Below are 17,500 nucleotides of genomic sequence, written 5' to 3' on the forward strand. Positions count from 1 at the left end.
ATCAGTTCTTTCATCCTTCCTTCCTTCCTTCATTCTTTTTTCCTTCCTTCCTTTCTTTGTTCCAAGAAATACTGCAACACATGGGCACCAGAGTATACAGATATCTGTCTAAAAAATATTTTTCTTAAAGCTGATCGTGAGGTTTCATCACCAAAGTCAGTCAGAAACGTGAGAATCACATGTACTTGAGGCGAGTCTGATTCAGAGTCTGACTCTCTCACGGCTGCAGTGTGCTGATTACATTGATCGTGCGGCCGGCGGGAGTGAAGAGGGAAATAAAACTGCCTGAGGAGCAGATTCAGTTGTACTGTAGCAAGCTCTCCAGTCAGGGTTCAAACTCTCACTCAGTTGAAGCTCTTCGTTCTCTCCAGGTTCCCCGAGGACCAGCGCAATGATGAGACACAGATCCCTCAGGACCAGCCATCCCATAGAGAACCAGAACTACACTGAACTCTGGACAACCTTCTCCACACTCCTCACTTTCTTTCATTCAGACGTTCCTGACATTTCTTATCTCTTTGGTGTTTCTTCTGACACTGCTGTTTCCTGATCTTCAGGGTTCTCCTCCTCCTCTAAGGTTCTACAGTGTATAAAACTTCCAGAGACACTGGGATCATTTCTACACTTTTTAGGCTTCAGGAATTTCTAGGCTGAAATCTGATTGGCTCTCTACACATCCTGCTCATGAATAAACATTTTTGTATAGTCTGACTGATTCATTCTCTAGAACAGCAGCTCCAAATGTGGCGCAGGTTTATATTAATGCACGTTATGTTTCCGTAGCAACAGCTCAGTCGCAGGGACGATAACAGTAACAAAATTAATGCATTTAAAAAATAATCTTTTGTCATTTTTGTATGATGTATGGAAGGAGTCTCCAGTCTCAGCGCTGTGTATCAGTCAGAGGTGAAGCTGGAAGTTTTCCACATCTTCAGGACAGAGGAGTTTACACTTCTTTACAGTTTCTCAGTAACGTGACAAGCTGAGATTTCACGTATTAACAAGAAGATAGAGAATAAAGTTCGGCTGCTCAGGGAACGAGTGTTTCTAGCTGCTATAATGGAAGTGATGTAATAAACTGTTATGAAGGTATAACGTTCTGTAATGAATAAACTGCTGTATTTACGTGTTTTGATTTAACAAAAGAGGGGAAGAGGGGAAATGATGTCGTTTACATCGAGAGCCATCCCTTAGGGAGCATACGCTCTTTTCGTTTGAACATGACGGAGCGGGAAGCTCTGTAAATATTTCAGATTTCACATCTTTATGGCTTTATTTCTTCCACAGTGTTGCTGTGAAATCATCCCGAGAGCTCTTCAATCACAGGCTCAAAATGAAAGTGGAGAAATGAAATGAGACAGTCAGTGGTGGAGCGTGTGCCTGAGTCTCACACACACACACACACACACACACACACTACAAAAACCCTTCATTTTCTTTTACTTGCCCTTTGTTTCTTGAAGGTCAAACACATCTCAAGATGTTGGAGATTCACACTGGGATAAAAAGGACACGATATGGAGCGACCAATCAGCTCGGGTTATCTCACGTCTGATGCACTGATAACGTCCTTCACATGCTTATGATGGAAGACTTTCTGCTGACTTTCATCCTGCATGTTTATACCGATGTAAGAACAGGATAAAACGAGCAAGAGGAGGGTAAGAGGAGGGCAAGAAGAGGAGAGCAGAGGGCAAGATGCTCGTATTTCTGTCATTGTTTTCAAAAACAATGTGATTATAGTAGGAGATTGACCCTAAGCTCCTCCCACACGGTTATCTTTATTATCACAAACACCGACATTTTCTCGCTCGTTTCCAAATACGAGCTTGAGGACAGAGAGCAGTGTGTGTTTGCAGAAGGAGAAACACCTCACAGGAGCCATGTGATCGCGTGTGATGATAAACCGATGTGTAAGAAAATCAAAAAGGTGAATAATTTTTTTTAAAAATGTAAAATAAAAAGAAAATGCCTGAAGATAATAACTATATATATATATATATATATATATATATATAAATGAATAAATAAATCACTCTCTCTCTCTCTCTCTCCGCCCACAAACCTCACCACCTCAGTCTCAGCGTAATACCCTGGTGTTATCAGCTCAGGGGGTTTAGTCTCGCTTAGGGGTAAATGTGTTTCTACATCCATCATCTGTCAGGTTCAAGCCTGATTCACAACCTCCTACAGCCATCACCTGTCTCTCTGTCTGTATCTCTGCATGTCTCTCTGTCTGTCTCTCTGTCTCGCTCTCGCTGTCTGACTCTCTGTCTCTGCCTGTCTCTCTGTGTCTCTCTGTCTGTTTCTCTGTCTGTCTTTCTGTCTCTCTGACTGTCTCTCTCTCTGTCTCTCTGCCTGTCTCTCTCTGTGTCTCTGTCTCTCTGCCTTCAGAAAATCTCAGTTTAAATGTTTCACACACACAAACCTAGAAAATGATTGGGTGAGCAGTGTGTATGAGTAATGAAGGATTTGTGTTAAATAAAAGCATCACACACACAATAACATTAAATCCTGAGAATGTGTGAGTCACAGAAACACAATGGATGGTTGAATAAAGAAAGCCATGGATGGGATACCGTGTGTACCTGTGTGTGTGTGTGTGTGTGTGTGTTCTAAAGAGAAAGAAAGAGATGATCAAATAAGAAAAGAGAGAATTAAAGTGGTGATTCATCACCTTGTCAGTCTCTGTGACATTTATCTGGCTCTTGTGCTCTTTGGCAGCTCTACACACACACACACACACACACACAAACCCTTTCCTTTCACACTTTTAGCTGTCACTCTTCTTTTATTCTTGAACATTTTTTCTACCGGCCCTCCTGCGTCCTCACACCATCTCTTGCTTTATTGTCTGAAAGGCGATTTCACACACACACACACACACACACACACACACAGAGGGCTTTCAAATCTGACATATTTTCTTTTAAACCCGTTGACAATTGACAAATGAAAAATCTTCACCTGTTATAAAGAGTAAAACAGAGGAAATATGTTTTATATTTTAAGGATTTGTGTGTTTTTATTTTACTAGACGATGAGCACATGGCAGCTGCTCTTTGTCATGTTAGGCTAGCTTGTTATTGTACTCTGCTAATGAATTAGCATGTTACCTCCGTAATCAGTGAGACCGAAATAATCCAAATGGCCCAGAGGGCTTTGGATGCTGGTGTGAAAGATCACTGAGCAGTAAGGTGGTGCTGCTGATGTTGTCGTTCCTCCAGCTGTGAGCGATGATGGTGTGCTTCATCCAACCGTCTGCATGTGTCTACTGCAAGGTTAAAGATTTGCAGTGAATCAGCAGGAAGTTGCACTGAGCTGCTGATGTCCTCCTCCATCCTCTTTATCTCTCCATCATCTTATCATAAATCTCTCTCACGCAGGACTGACCTTTATCTGAAATGCAAATTTCCATTAACCTGAGATCTCCTGCAGAGTCACTGAGGAACAGCTGTACAGGAGCTCCTTCACTCCCTCACTCCTTCACTCCCTCACTTCCTCAGTCCTTCACTCCTTCACTCCCTCACTCCTTCACTCCCTCACTTCTTCACTCCCTCACTTTCTTAGTCCTTTACTCCTTCACTCGCTCACTCCTTCACTCCCTCACTCCTTCACTCCCTCACTTCCTCAGTCCTTCACTCCTTCACTCCCTCACTCCTTCACTCCCTCACTTCTTCACTCCCTCACTTTCTTAGTCCTTTACTCCTTCACTCCTTCACTCCCTCACTCCTTCACTCCCTCACTTCCTCAGTCCTTCACTCCTTCACTCCCTCACTCCTTCACTCCCTCACACCTTCACTCCCTCACTTCTTCACTCGCTCACTTCCTCAATCCTTTACTCCTTCACTCCCTCACTTCCTCAGTCCTTCACTCCCTCACGCCTTCACTCCCTCACTCCTTCACTCCCTCACTCCTTCACTCCCTCACGCCTTCACTCCCTCACGCCTTCACTCCCTCACTTCTTCACTCCCTCAGTCCTTCACTCCCTTAATCCTTCACTGCTTCACACCTTCACCCCTTACTCCTTCACTCCCTCACTCCTTCACCTCCTCAATTTGTCACTCCCTTACTCCTTCACTCCTTCACTCCCTCACTCCTTTACTCCTTCACTCCCTCACTCTGTCACTCCCTTACTCCTTCACTCCTTCACTCTTCACTCCATCATTCTTACACTCCCTCACTCCTTTACTCCCTCATTCCTTCACTCCCTTATTCCCTCACTCCCTCATTTCCTCACTCTCTCATTCCCTCAATCTCTCATTCCCTCACCCCCTCACTATCCCACTCCCTCATTTCCTCATTCCCACATTTGTTCAGAAGGAAGGATGACAGCAATTATCCAATACTAAACATGTTATTTATTAAGTGAAATTATTTTTTAATGTGAATATGTAATAAAGTTCGTTTGCGATAAAACTGTAATAGAGTGTAATGTTTACTTCATTATTTACTAAAGATGAACATTTTACACTGTAACTGAAATAGTAGCTTTAATAATAGCTTCAACCACTTTTATTTAGTAAACAGCATCATAGTATTTTTTTTTAGAGCTACATTTAATGTTCCAGATTAGAACCTGGTGTCAGTTATGTCATGGCTGCTATAAACATCCATCACCAGAACTTCAGTAATAAATAAGACAACACACAGCGTGTCATGTGACATACAGAAACACACAACACACACAAACAAACAACACACACATTTCTCCTCACAAAAAAAAGTTATTTTACTTTATTCCGTTGCACATGTTTACACACGTTGTTTTGTTTTACTCTGTTTGTGTATTTTTAAGACTGAAGATGTGAAAGTCCGCGAGTCAGTCCTGAGTGTCTGAGGTCATTACGCCATCTAGCGGCTGGCAGACGCACTCAGGGCTCTTTCACACACTTAGAGAAAAAATATTTAGAAAAATTATATACAGGATGAACCGTATTTAATGATGAACCGGTTTAATTCGCATGCGCGGAACATTAATCACACTGCTTATCATTTGCTACACACGTGCTAACAATTATGCGTCTTGCCACGCGCCATCCTAATGGGCTAACAGCACGTGCAGTAAATCACCTCTCCTCTCAAATACATTACATTTTTTATAAATTTTACGCAGCTTTTGTTTTTGTTTTTTTCTTCCATTCTTAGCTTGAGGGTGAATTTTGTTAGTATTAGGCTTAAGGTGAGGATTTATTGTTTAAACCTCAGATTGAGCTTTATTCGGCTGAAACTACTTAAACAGCTTGAAACGAAAACTTTTTATTTTAAATAAAAGTAATTATAATACATAAATACAAATGTACATTGAAGGACCATTTAATAAGATAAGATAAGATAAGATAAGATAAGATAAGATAAGATAAACCTTTGTTCGTCCCACAGTGGGGCAATTTCCATGTTAAAAAAAATCTATATAAATACAGAAGAAATAAAACAACAATAATAATTTCACAAGCAAACAATTGCACTAGGTTATTGTACATCTTAAATTGTTGTTATTGCACAGTTGTTATTGCACAAAATTTAAATGACTAATTGCACAATTTTAAAAAAATATCACACACATCAGTGTGTATTATGATGAAAGGTTTATTGCACAGTTATAACACTATAAAAATCAGTATTTAGAAAAAACAGTATGAACAATGTGTATTATGGCGACTGGTTCACTGGGAGCAGTAAAGTCTAATAGCAGTAGAGAGAAAAGACCTTCTGTATCGCTCCTTCAGACATTTAGGATATAACAGTCTGTCACTGAAGAAGCTGCTCAGAGATGTAACTGTGTCATACAGGGGGTGAGAGTCATTCTTCAGCAAGGATGATAGCTTAGCTGCCATCTTCCTTTCTCCCACCTCCAGTATTGTGTCCAGGGGCATCCCCAGGACTGAACTGGCCTAAAATGATAAATAAGAAATTGGTGAATTGCTGTGGTGTTGTGAGAGTGTCTCCACTTGACGCTGATTAGTTTCCTACAACAGCGCGACACGCACTGGTTTATTCTTCATGTATTTTAACACTGTTTTCTGAAATAAACACGAGGCAGCTGTGATTTGAAACACAGCCACGTTTACCTGTGATCACGTGATCACGGCTGACGTTCGTGTTGACCTGGGTTTGGGGGCGGAGCCTGTATTCTTAGGTTAAACAGAAGCTGAAACGAAAGTGAAGTGAAATCTGGGGAGTTTAATCGATTCATCGCGGTAAAGTGAGCGAGAGATTTCCTGTGGATTTTCAGATGATAAACATCTGATACCTGCTTACTGATATAAATTTTGTCGTGTTTGTGTGTATCACTCAGCTGTAATGACCGGGAAAACAAGCAGAGCCGGGGATATGCTTCAGGACAGATCCTATAAAGATGTTGCTGTCACTCACTTACCTGCAGGCGTTAAGAGTAAGTAATGATTGGTTTAATAAAGCTTTTAAATTTTATTCTCTTATTATTTTACTCCTACGTCACACTACAGCCGGTAAAAACACTTATTTTATCATTTTTTATAAATTACTTTAAAACCTATTTTATAAACTTACAATTAGAAACATTCTGAGTTAAAGTGTTTAATTCTTAGTTTAACTAAAGAATCAGAATAAACGAATGAAATTATCACTCCAAGTAAATAAAATGAAGTGATCGATTCGTTCTGCTTCATAACGAGCGATTCTAATGAATTAGAATCAACAAATCACAACTAATGAATAAGAAAGACTGGAAGAATCGTTTGTAATGAGTCAGAATACCTGAAAGAATCATTTGTAAGGAGTCAGAATTAATGAATCATTCTCAATGTATCAGCACAAATGCAATTACTACTGTAATACATTTTATGTATCAGCACAAAAGGAATAACTCCTAATGAATCAGAATGAATCAAAATTAATGAAAGAATCACTCCTAATGAATCTAAATCTGGATCCACTGACCTTTACCCATAGCTCTGCCTCAGAACCCAAAATTGCAGCAGCTAATTAATTCCCTGAGAGAAGTTTTGGCTCAGCGGCCAAACGGTATCAGTCTGACCGAAGCTCGCAGGTCCTGTCCTCTTCTCTTCGACTCCGAGCTGCTGAAGGATCATCCATCCGTCCGGCACCTGCTCCTCTCCCTGCCTCGGGTCGTGTATGTGAAAGGGACTAGTGTTCAAACACGCCTCTTACCTGCTTCTAAAAATAGCTAGCTGGTGGATTGCTGGATTTAACTCCTTTTACACCAATGATTTTACATCAAATCCTCACTGTCTTAGCAGGAGCAATAGAACAACTCCTTTTACTATGCAAGTGATAAAACACACCGTGTCGTGCTGTTATAGGAAAATAATCCCCGACACAGTGGTGTGATGAGGCAGTTACACTTCTTATGCTGAAGTTGATTATTTTCCTCTAACAGCACGTCCCCAAGTGTATTATTCCTCTTACTTTAGAGCAGCTACAAAATTGTATTTATTAACAAACGTCATGCTTTTTTTTATCCATTCATATTTGCAGTTAATGATGTGGAAGGTCCACAAAAAACACGTCCTAGAAAATTGTAAAAATACTTCACTCACAAGATTCAAGACATTTACACACACACATATGGTTAGAGATGTATATTTATTTCATTTGTATTCATCTTTTTTTTTAAAGCTTAAAACTCTAATATAAAATAATGGAGCTTATATACAATTTCCTCCTCGTGTGAATGGTGTAGTGAAAAATAACTTTTTTCTTCAAGTTTTTAAAATAAACAAAAACCTGGATCTGAGTGTCTGTGTTTGTCACTCACTGACTCACTCACTCCATTTTCATTAGCACCAGTGACCGTCACAAAGCAGCTTTTTTCCGATTATGGTTCATGAGGAAAATCCAGAGATGAGAGCAGTGAGGAAAAACTCTGTGAGATGACACAAGACACTACAGTCTCCAAGTGAGATATTTAATATTAAATTCTGTGAAACGTTGTTAATTTCTTGGTGTTAATAAAGATATAAAAGCTAGTTGCAGTGTTTCACATAACGGTGATGTGACGGAGAACATCATGGTGTTACGGGTGAACTTGGAACAGAACGCTCCCGACTACGGCAGATTATGCTGAAGTTGTAGGGCATCCTGATCACACCCATAATGCCATCCATGTCAATGGGCGGAGCATCGGGTGGCCAGGAGAACTGCAGCTTCTGTAGGAGAGACGTGAGGAAGATGAAGAGCTCTGTCCTCGCCAGGGACTCGCCGAGACAAACCCTTGGACCTACAGCACACATGCGCACACAGACACACAATTATATTAGTACACACATCCATCATAAATTCACGGTAAAGCAACTGTTCAATCAAACATCATCTTTTGATTGAACGTGTCTCACCCAGAGAAAACGCCAGGAAGAACTCATTTTTGCAGAACTGGCCGTTCTCGTCCAGGAAGTTCTCGGGGTTAAAGGTATCCGGGTGTTTCCAGTGCTCCTTATCCTGCATTATGGCCATTAAATTGGGTGCAATCTCGGTTCCCTACCACAGAAACAGAACAAATAATTCATACCACACAGAGCTGCTGGACTCTGATTGGTGGTCAGGTGTTGATTAATTCTCTCTAACCGCAGCTCTGACTGTAGCGCAGGTTTATATTCATGCACTCTCTCTGATACCTTATCGGTTCCATAGCAACAGCTCATTCACAGGGATGTGTACAGAACACACTCCACTGATAATAAACAGATTAAAAACACATCTTCTTTAAGGAGACATGTGGACGGAGTCTCCACAATCAGCACTGTGTATCAGTCAGAGGTGAAGCTGCAGCTTGAAGTTTTCTGACATCTTCATTAAAGAGGAGTTTCCATGAGTTTCTCAGTAACACAACAAGCTGATTTTTGTGGGCTGTTGTAATGTATAGCTGCTATAACGTAAGTGAGAACTGGAAGGAACCTGTTTTTCATGAACATTCAGCAACATGAAATAAAACAATAAATGTAACTAATAGACCTAGCTGAAATAACAGATTTTTCCAGAAGACAACGCACTGATGGGATATTTTCATTCACTGACTCTAGTGATAAAATCGTGAATAATCTGTGATCATGTGTGAGAACGTTCCTCCACAGCTCATACCTTGGGGATGGTGTATCCCCGTAGCTGTGACTCCTCTGTAGTTTGGTGAACCACGCCGAGTGGAACGATGTTCCCGAAGCGCAGGATCTCGTGTACGGTGGCGTGAGTGTAGGGCAGCCTGATGCGGTCATCCATGCAGGGAGAGCGATCATACCCGAGCACACGGACGATCTCCTCATGACAACGTTCTGAGGTCACAAAACAGCACAGCTTTACTCACTGCCTTCATTCTCCTCTGACTGAGGTCTGTGGCAGTGTTTTAAAGATGTTGTGTAATCATCACATAAAGTTTAAACACAGGACCATGTGGTTTCCATGTCAGTGGTAGTTACAGTACCTTGCACCTCTGGATGGTTCATCATGAAAATCAGACCCCATCTGAGAGTGGTGGTTGTGGTCTCCGTTCCTGCCAGGAAGAGGTCAGCGGTGGACATCAGCAGGTTCTCCTCATGAAACGTTGAATCTTCTTTTGACTCTTGCTGCTCAAAAAACCCCAGAATAGAACAAACCTGAGACACACCCTGTTTAAGACAAACTCCGCACATATGTGTAAATTCATTCCGGTGATTAACTCTGAATTGTGGGTGATGGCTGACGGCTGAGCTTCTCACCTTGCTTATCTCCACCAGGTATGCGTCGATGTAGTCGCGCAGGTTCTCCTCGTCCAGCTTCTCTCTGTGCTCCTCCATCACTTCACGGATAAACCCTATTAAAGCGCTGGCGTTCTGACGGACCTTCTGGTGCGGGCCGGGCAAATATTTTATAAAAGGGATCAAGTTGAAGATCTACAGATAAAAGAAATAAGAACGAAACTCATTCTACAATAAAAAAAAGCATAATTTCTGATGTTTTCTGTAGATAATGAAGGTCATGAAGTTTGTGTAGCTACTTCTCTTATTCCTCTTGTAGCATTAGGATTTAACACAGATTACTATTCTAATTTATTAACAAACTACACCTGAATTCTGACCAAACACAAGCCAGATCTCATTACTGCTCGCTAACGTTACCAGTCCCACAGCTGAGCCAGAGAGCCGAATGTTTTCGTTCAGGATTTCCAGGAGTTTAGCGAAGCGCTTGTTGTCGTAGTCAAAGCGATCTCCGAAGACCATGGAGCAGATGATGTTGGAGACGGCATTCATGATGGGGTGCATGGGGTTAAAGGCTTTCCCTGAGGAAAAAAATAGAAAAAGTGGAGCATGGAGCAGGGAAATGGATTTAATTAGGAAGTAATCCAACACCTAAACATTAAGGATACAGTGTTTAATCTGTGTGAGTGAATCTGATCAATTCTGGGTTTAGTGACTGACCTTCATGTTTAAGCATCTCTGTAATGAGACAGTGCGCTTCCTCTACCACTCGCTCCTCCACCGTCTTCTTCCCCAGACCGAAGTTACGAAATGTGTGGAGAGCAAAACGCCGCTGCTGCCTCCATGCATGGCCGTATGTGACTGCAACAATACCTGAGACAGACAGACAGAAATTTGTATTATTATTATTATTATTATTATTATTGTTGTGTGTTTATTATACAGTATATGTGAATCCAGGATTATTGGAAACAAAAACACTACATGTAATAAAAAATAATTATTTAATTAATTAAATAATTAAAATAAATAAGAATAAAAAATTTGGAAATAAATGTTAAAAACACATTAATTACATTAAAATCCTGTGTTAAGTCAAATGTTAAAAATAAAATATGTTAATTAATATAATTTATTTACTTAATGAAGTTAGTCACACAAATGAAGGGGGAGTTTTAGAATTAGCTCGGTTACTAATTATTGCTTATTTTTAGCACTGCTTTTATGTTATAAAATAAATAAATAAATAAAACATTAAACTTCTACAATGCTAAAAAGAAATAAATCAGCACTCCAGCAGTACTGACCGTAACCATTGCTGATCCACTCTATTAAAGGCATGTAGGGCCTCCCGGAGTACACACTGCCTTTCTGAACCAGTGCCTCCTTCACCACCTCGTAGGTATTCAGCACGATCATCGGCCTCCGGCCCACATACATGGAGCACAGCTCACCATACTGCAACGTCTGTACAGCAAAGAGTCACGTTAATGTCACTGAAACCACAAGGTCATGCTGGATTTAATGGTCACTCTGTTGGATGTTCAAACTTTTAAAACCAAATCTTTTTTAGTTATACAGTAGAGACTCCACAATGACCAGTTTCCACGATAACGCTACCACCACCACGCTTCACCGTGTGGATGAAGGTTTCTGCAACATATAACACTGAAAAAGTTTCACATCTTTCAGATGTTTTTTTTATAAACCAAACCCTGATTAACATTAATCCAGAACTTTTTCCCAGACTTGTTTTGATCCCTAACAGGTTGAAATGATGCAGTGAGACACAACAGGTTCTTCCAGGAACAAGGTGTGTTTATGCTGAGATCATGTGACACTTGAATGACTTACAGGTCACCTCCTTTCAATTCTAACCAGCTTAGAGCTTTCACACCAAAAAGGGTGAATATTTATGAAATGACAAGTATTTTTATGTAATTAAATCATTTTGCTCACTAGACAGAACTTCCCCCTAAAACTGTGTTGTGTTGGTTCATGAAATAAAATCACATCCAGATCAGTTCCACTACAAACTTTGGAGAACACTCTACATATAGACTTTACAACAAGTGTAAACACGTCTGAATGAGGAAGTGCAGATGTAAAGCCTGGGCAGCAGCGTGTTTGTTACACAACCCTGTAAAGGTTTAACACGAACATCAGATAAGCATGCACATGCACACACACACACAGAAAGAATGGAACCTTGCCAAAAAATGAATTTCAGGAATCATAAGCAATGAAAAAAACAGAAAGTAAGAGCTGACCGATCTCGTGGTGTTCACCGGGTCCTTCATGAACTGGATCAGGTTTCCCACAAAGGGCAGTGGTGTGGGTCCAGGAGGACATCGGCTCTTCGAGGCAATCAACTTGAAGATCTCGAGCAGAACCAGAGTGACGAGGCCGAGTAACACGGCCAGGCTCACAGAACCCAGGTCCAGATATCGGAGTACAGACTGCATGCTGAGAGAGAGCAGAGTGACTGAGTGAACAGAGGTCTGTTCATACAGGAAAGGGAGGAAGGAGAGAGAGAGAGAGAGAGAGAGAGAGAGAGAGAGAGAGAGAGAGAGTAATGATGTAACTTCGTGTAACGCTCTTAGGTTTCACTCTTCACCTCTGTACATGTAAAGATCTAACAGAACTGCAATCAGTGGGGTGTGTCACCGACATTCCTCTGTGTGAAAGAAACAGAGCTTCACCCTGGGCTTTAACATAGCCCTAAATGATCAGACTGTAAGTGATCAGACTGCATTTGAATCAGACAGTAGGTGGATCAGACTGTAGATGCTATGTACAGATTTTATTGAAGGCATCTCTAAGACTGATTCTGATCCAATCTCTCAAATTACATCTAGGAAACACAGGCGGCCTCTACACACTTGTCCCAGACAGACAATCTGTGTTTTTAATCAAGACACACAATTCAAGCGTTTGGAACAAGGAAATGAATTTTACAGGACATTCAAGCCTGGAAATAAACACAGTGGACGACTGACGTGCATACGTGACGTTATTTCAGCCAGGGTGGCGGTGGGGGGTGGTAGAGGTGCGAGAGGGGGGGAGGAGGAGGAGGAGGAGGAGTGGGGAAGAGATAAAGAATGTGATAGAAGGGTGAGGGGGAGAGAGAGAGAGAGAGAGAATAGACGAGTTGTGACCGTATGTACTGATAGGTGATCAGTGTTTTATTCCTCTGATACAGCACTTTACCAAACATTACTATTTGTTATTCATTAATAATAACACCCTGTATTATTTATCCTGTTCTAGTTACATTTCCATGTAGCAGCTCACTTCCTGTTCTCACTGACAGTATCACCAATCTTCTGCTTCACCTGATATCACTGCAGCTTCGCTTCTTAAGGCAGTGCTTTGTTTTTTTTTTGGCTTTTTAACTCACTCACTGATCCAAAGCGCCTGGTCTTTCCCCCCCCCAGTCAGCCATGTTTAATATTAAACCTAAACTTTGATAGAACACAATAAAGACTCAGAAACACGATAAAGAACCACTACAACATCAGCGTGTTGGTTTGCTTTTTCTTTATTTTTGTTTTTTTTTTTATCCTTGATCTTTTTTTCTTAATTTTTTTTTTTATTCTTTTCGTATCTTTTCTTGGTTTTTACTGAAGAGTTTTGAGGAAAGAGATCATTTGTTTGTTTGTTTTTGGCACTACATAATAATCTTATGGAGCGGGTATGCTGATTTTTCATTAAACAAATCCCTATCCAAAGCCTTTGTCCTTATGCAAGCAAAAATATGAATACAACAATAAAAATAAACAGGATTAACTGTAATCCGTACTTTACACAACAAATAAAAACACTTCTTTTTTTTGGGGGGGGGGGACCCCTTTAAAAATAGGGGCATTAAAATATTTAACATTTCTTATCACAAATCAATGTGATGAGACGAAAAAAAATGAATGTAAAAACTGTACAAAAAAAATGATAAAATTCATTTAAAAAAGTCTAGTGACCAAATGCCAAGTTAGACTTTCTTAATTCTGTTTGTTTTTTTTTTTCCCTCTTCGTTGTCGTTCCATAAGGACCTCGGGCGTTGGGTTGAAAAGAAAAGAGACGCCGCTCGTTATTTCTTCTGTTGGATGAAGCTGAGGTTGACGGGACGTCCGGACTGCAGCAGGGGGAAGTGCTGATTCGCCACTGCACCTGAGAACCACATCAACAACATCCTGTTTATACACAAAACCTCACCAGAGACACCATCTATCAGATAAAGAATAAATCACACACACACACACACACACACACACACACACACACGTTTAAAACACAAATCTTCATAACCTAGTCTGTTAGAGAATTTATTTTATATTTTGTATAGTTTATTTTTTATTATTTACTTTTACAATATTTATTTATTTACGCTTTTACAACCCGAATTCCGGAAATTTTGGAACATTTTTTAAATCTGAATAAAATAAACTAAATAATGAAATCATTTCAAATCTGATGCCTGCTACAGGTCTCATAATAGTTGGGTCGGGGGCATGTTTACCATGGTGTAGTATCTCATTCTTTTCAAAACAGTTCGGAGACGTCTGGGCATCGAGGTTATGAGTTTCTAGAGTTTTGGTGTTGGAATTTGCTCCCATTCTTGCCTGATATAGGTTTCCAGCTTTGACATATTTCTCGTTTAATGATGCGCCAAATGTTCTCTATAGGTGAAAGATCTGGACTGCAGGTAGGCCAAATTCAGCACCCGGACTCTTCTAGTATGAAGCCATGCTGTTGTAACAGCTGCAGTATGTGGTTTTGCATTGTCCTGCTGAAATACACAAGGCCTTGAAATAGACGTTGTCTGGAGGGGAGCATATGTTGCTATAAAACCTTTATATACCTTTCAGCATTCATAGTGCCTTCCAAAACATGCAAGCTGCTCATACCGTATGTACTTATGCACCCTCATACCATCAGAGATGCTGGCTTTTGAACTGAACGGTGATAACATGCTGAAAGGTCTCCCTCCCCTTTAGCCCGGAGGACATGACGTCTGTGATTTGAAACAGTCCATTTTAAATGAGCCTTGGCCCACAGGACACACCGGCACTTTTGGACCATGTTCACATACGGCTTTCTTTTTACATGATAGAGCTTCAGTTTACATTTGCAGATGGCACGGCAGATTGCGTTTACCGATTTCTGGAAGTATTCCTGGGCCTATTTAGTAATGTCAATGACAGAATCATGCCCATGAGTGATGCAGTGTCGTCTGAGGGCCCGAAAACCACAGGCATCCAACAAAGGTCTTCGGCCTTGTCCCTTAAGCACAGAGATTTCTCCAGTTTCTCCGAATCTTTTAATTATGTTATGCGCTGTAGATGAGGAGATTTGCAAAGCCTTTGCAATTTGACGTTGAGGAACGTTGTTTTTAAAGTATTTCACAATCTTTTTACGCAATCTTTCACAGATTGGAGAGCCTCGGGTTATCTTTACTTCTAAGAGACCTGATGTCAATTAACTTAATTAGTTGCTAGATGTTCTCATAGCTGAATCTTAATTTCGTGCTTTTTCAGCCCTTTGTTTCCCCCGTGCCAACTTTTTTGAGACCTGTAACCGCCATCAAATTTGAAACGAGCTCATTTGGTGGATAAAAGTGTAAAATTTCTCCATTTAAACATTTCTTATGTTCTCTACATTCTATTGTGAATGAAATATTGGCTTGTGTGATTTAAAATTCTTTTAGTTTTAATTTTATTCAAATTTAAAAAACATCCAAACATTTCCGGAATTCTGGGTTGTATATGTGATCTAATCATCATTCCGCACGATGCCATTCTTTTAATTTTTCCCTTTAACCATCAATCCCAAACCCACCATGATGCTGCCTCCACCAGGCTTCACAGCTGCAACAGTGTTCTTCAGATTAAATGAATCCTCACCTTCTCCCTCATGCTTAAAGAAAAAACGTAAGACACCAGAGATTAACGGCTAGCATTGAGGACATACCCTGGGAGATGAAGGGCTTGTTGGACTGCTGCACGTACGGCTGCGGCATGCGGAAACCCCAAGAGGATGAGACGGATATCGAACCAGCACCGGTGTGGCCCAGTGTGCGGGAAACCTGACCTACAGAACCAAACGGAGCCTGGAAACCTGCTTCTGAGAGACAGACAGAGAGAAAAACAGAAGAGATGTTTTAATAAAACTGATCAGGTGTAGCATGGGTCTAGCATCAGGACACAGCTGACAGTTTCTCATATTACAGAGAGGGGCAGAGAGAGAGGGGGGTAAATGGAAGAAAATAATATTCAACACCTTGTGTTTAAACACTGTGCTAAAGAGCGTAGCGTGAGAAGACAGGAAGAGAAGTGCTCACCCTATTCGTGAAACTTACCTGAGCTCAATACTGCATGTCTACACACACACACACACACACACACACACACTCACATACACACACACACTACCCAAAAGAGTTGAATAAATACACTCATATCTTCTGTTCATGTCTCTGCAGACATGTGATGTCCAGAAATTTACCAGAATAAATATTTTAGCTGAATTTCTCAATATGGGAAAAAGGAACTAAAGAACAAATAGATTGTTCTATATAAAGGAACATGACCTTTAACATTAGTGTGTTAAATACGAATCAAGTCAGCTATAAAATCAACATCGCTTAAATTATTTAAAAAAATAAAATAAAATAAAATAAAATAAAATAATCACAGATTTTCCTGGCCTCAGCTTCACTCTGATTGGCTGGCTGAAGGAGAGAATGAACGTATAGGTGTGTCTGAAATCATGTACTGTGTCTACTATACTGTATAATACTCACAGCATGCACAAAAAAGGCAACTTTTTTTCATATTTTTTCCTCAGTACACACACACACACACACACATCCACGCAGTGCTCACCCCCCTGTGTGTGTGAGTGTGTACCTGACTTCCCCACCGTGCCGTTTGCCACCATTGCCTCAGGGTTGTTCAGATGGTGATTGTGCCAGTGTGGCCCTCCATCCCGCCCTGCCGGCTGGGCAAAGATGATGCTGGGGTCGTTGAGGTTAACGGGGGTGGGGTTCGGCGTGTGTCCCGCCCCTCCGTTTCCCTGCCCCTTCCTCATCGGGTACTTTACCCCCGGGGAGGGCGGATGAGAGGGCCAGGTGCCTGGTGAGAGCATGCCCATGTACTGAGACGGGGTGAAACCAAAGAGAGACAGATGAACCTGCTGCTGCTGAGAAGGAGTGGCGGAAGGAGCGAGAGAGGGATGATGGGAAGATTTGGACGGAGCGGAGGACGAGGAGCTTGGTGAAGGCTTGCTGCTCTGAGACGACTGAGGTGAGACGGAGGACTGGATGAACGTAGATGGCTGGGGTGAGTACGGAGGAGTCTGACGCGTGTCCGACTGGTGACAGAAATAAAGACATTTAGACTTTAACATGCAGTCAGAAGACAGAGAGAGAAGACAGACAGAATAACAGACAGAAAGGAAGTAAGCAGTCCGACAGACAGGAAAGAGACAAATATAAGAATTGGAGGAAAAAAAAGGACAGACAGACAGTTATTGGTTCTTACACATTCTGATTGCTGCCTGGTCCGGCCAGGTCGATCCTGGGACGTACCACTCTGAGGAATGGGGATGGCCTGAGAGCTCACCATGGCACGGACCATCTGAGGAACTGGAGTGGGGGTAGGAATTAGTTCACTGAGATTAACATTATGTCCTACTGAACATGTAAACACACAGAGATGCACTGTGTGTGTGTGTGTGTTTACCCTGTGTAGGAGCTCCTCTCTGTCGGAGGTGTCTGTAATCAGGACATTCTCTTCGGACGTGTCCGACGTATCCACACTGGAAACAGCGTCTTT

General features: G+C 41.2%; 2 protein-coding genes and 1 long non-coding RNA gene across 6 annotated transcripts in view; 1 reads left to right on the top strand and 2 right to left on the bottom strand.

Annotated features, from left to right (window-relative positions):
• The first annotated feature begins 6,122 nt into the window (after positions 1-6,122).
• Positions 6,123-7,580, top strand: LOC131365678 (uncharacterized). Its single transcript, XR_009206727.1, has 3 exons — positions 6,123-6,205; positions 6,299-6,394; positions 6,934-7,580. It is a non-coding gene; the product is annotated as an uncharacterized LOC131365678 (long non-coding RNA).
• Positions 7,581-7,684: 104 nt separating this feature from the next.
• LOC131365677 (cytochrome P450 2C23-like) lies at positions 7,685-12,657 on the bottom strand. The gene is made up of 9 exons (XM_058409410.1): positions 11,939-12,657; positions 10,976-11,135; positions 10,389-10,541; positions 10,089-10,249; positions 9,690-9,863; positions 9,416-9,557; positions 9,079-9,266; positions 8,337-8,478; positions 7,685-8,221 (listed from the first exon to the last, which is right to left on the bottom strand). The coding sequence occupies exons 1-9, from the start codon at positions 12,131-12,133 to the stop codon at positions 8,010-8,012; spliced, it is 1,527 nt and encodes a 508-aa protein (XP_058265393.1). The 5' UTR covers positions 12,134-12,657; the 3' UTR covers positions 7,685-8,009.
• Positions 12,658-12,920: 263 nt separating this feature from the next.
• Positions 12,921-17,500, bottom strand: part of tut4 (terminal uridylyl transferase 4) — a 15,565-nt gene continuing 10,985 nt past the window's right edge. The window contains exons 26-31 of one of the 4 annotated variants that reach the window (XM_058409409.1): positions 17,408-17,500; positions 17,207-17,310; positions 16,574-17,036; positions 15,674-15,785; positions 15,504-15,581; positions 12,921-13,835 (exon numbers count right to left, since the gene is read on the bottom strand). The exon at positions 17,408-17,500 is cut by the window's right edge and continues 62 nt beyond it. In XM_058409409.1, the coding sequence (XP_058265392.1) occupies positions 15,548-15,581; positions 15,674-15,785; positions 16,574-17,036; positions 17,207-17,310; positions 17,408-17,500 (806 nt within the window). In that variant the 3' untranslated portion in view covers positions 12,921-13,835; positions 15,504-15,547. Of the gene's footprint in view, positions 13,836-15,503; positions 15,582-15,635; positions 15,789-16,573; positions 17,037-17,206; positions 17,311-17,407 lie in introns of all 4 variants that reach the window. The other 3 variants (XM_058409408.1, XM_058409407.1, XM_058409406.1) reach the window with 3 other exon arrangements.

The sequence above is a fragment of the Hemibagrus wyckioides genome, linkage group LG15 (assembly GCF_019097595.1).
Source record: "Hemibagrus wyckioides isolate EC202008001 linkage group LG15, SWU_Hwy_1.0, whole genome shotgun sequence".
NCBI lineage: Eukaryota > Metazoa > Chordata > Actinopteri > Siluriformes > Bagridae > Hemibagrus > Hemibagrus wyckioides.

Coding starts and splice junctions, on each gene's coding strand:
- LOC131365677 (XM_058409410.1), bottom strand. CDS start 12,133: ATGCAGTCTGTACTCCGATATCTGGACCTGGGTTCTGTGAGCCTGGCC. Junction 11,136..11,938: donor CGGTGAACACCACGAGATCG/GTCAGCTCTTAC, acceptor TTTGCTGTACAG/ACGTTGCAGTATGGTGAGCT. Junction 9,267..9,415: donor GAACCATCCAGAGGTGCAAG/GTACTGTAACTA, acceptor TTGTGACCTCAG/AACGTTGTCATGAGGAGATC.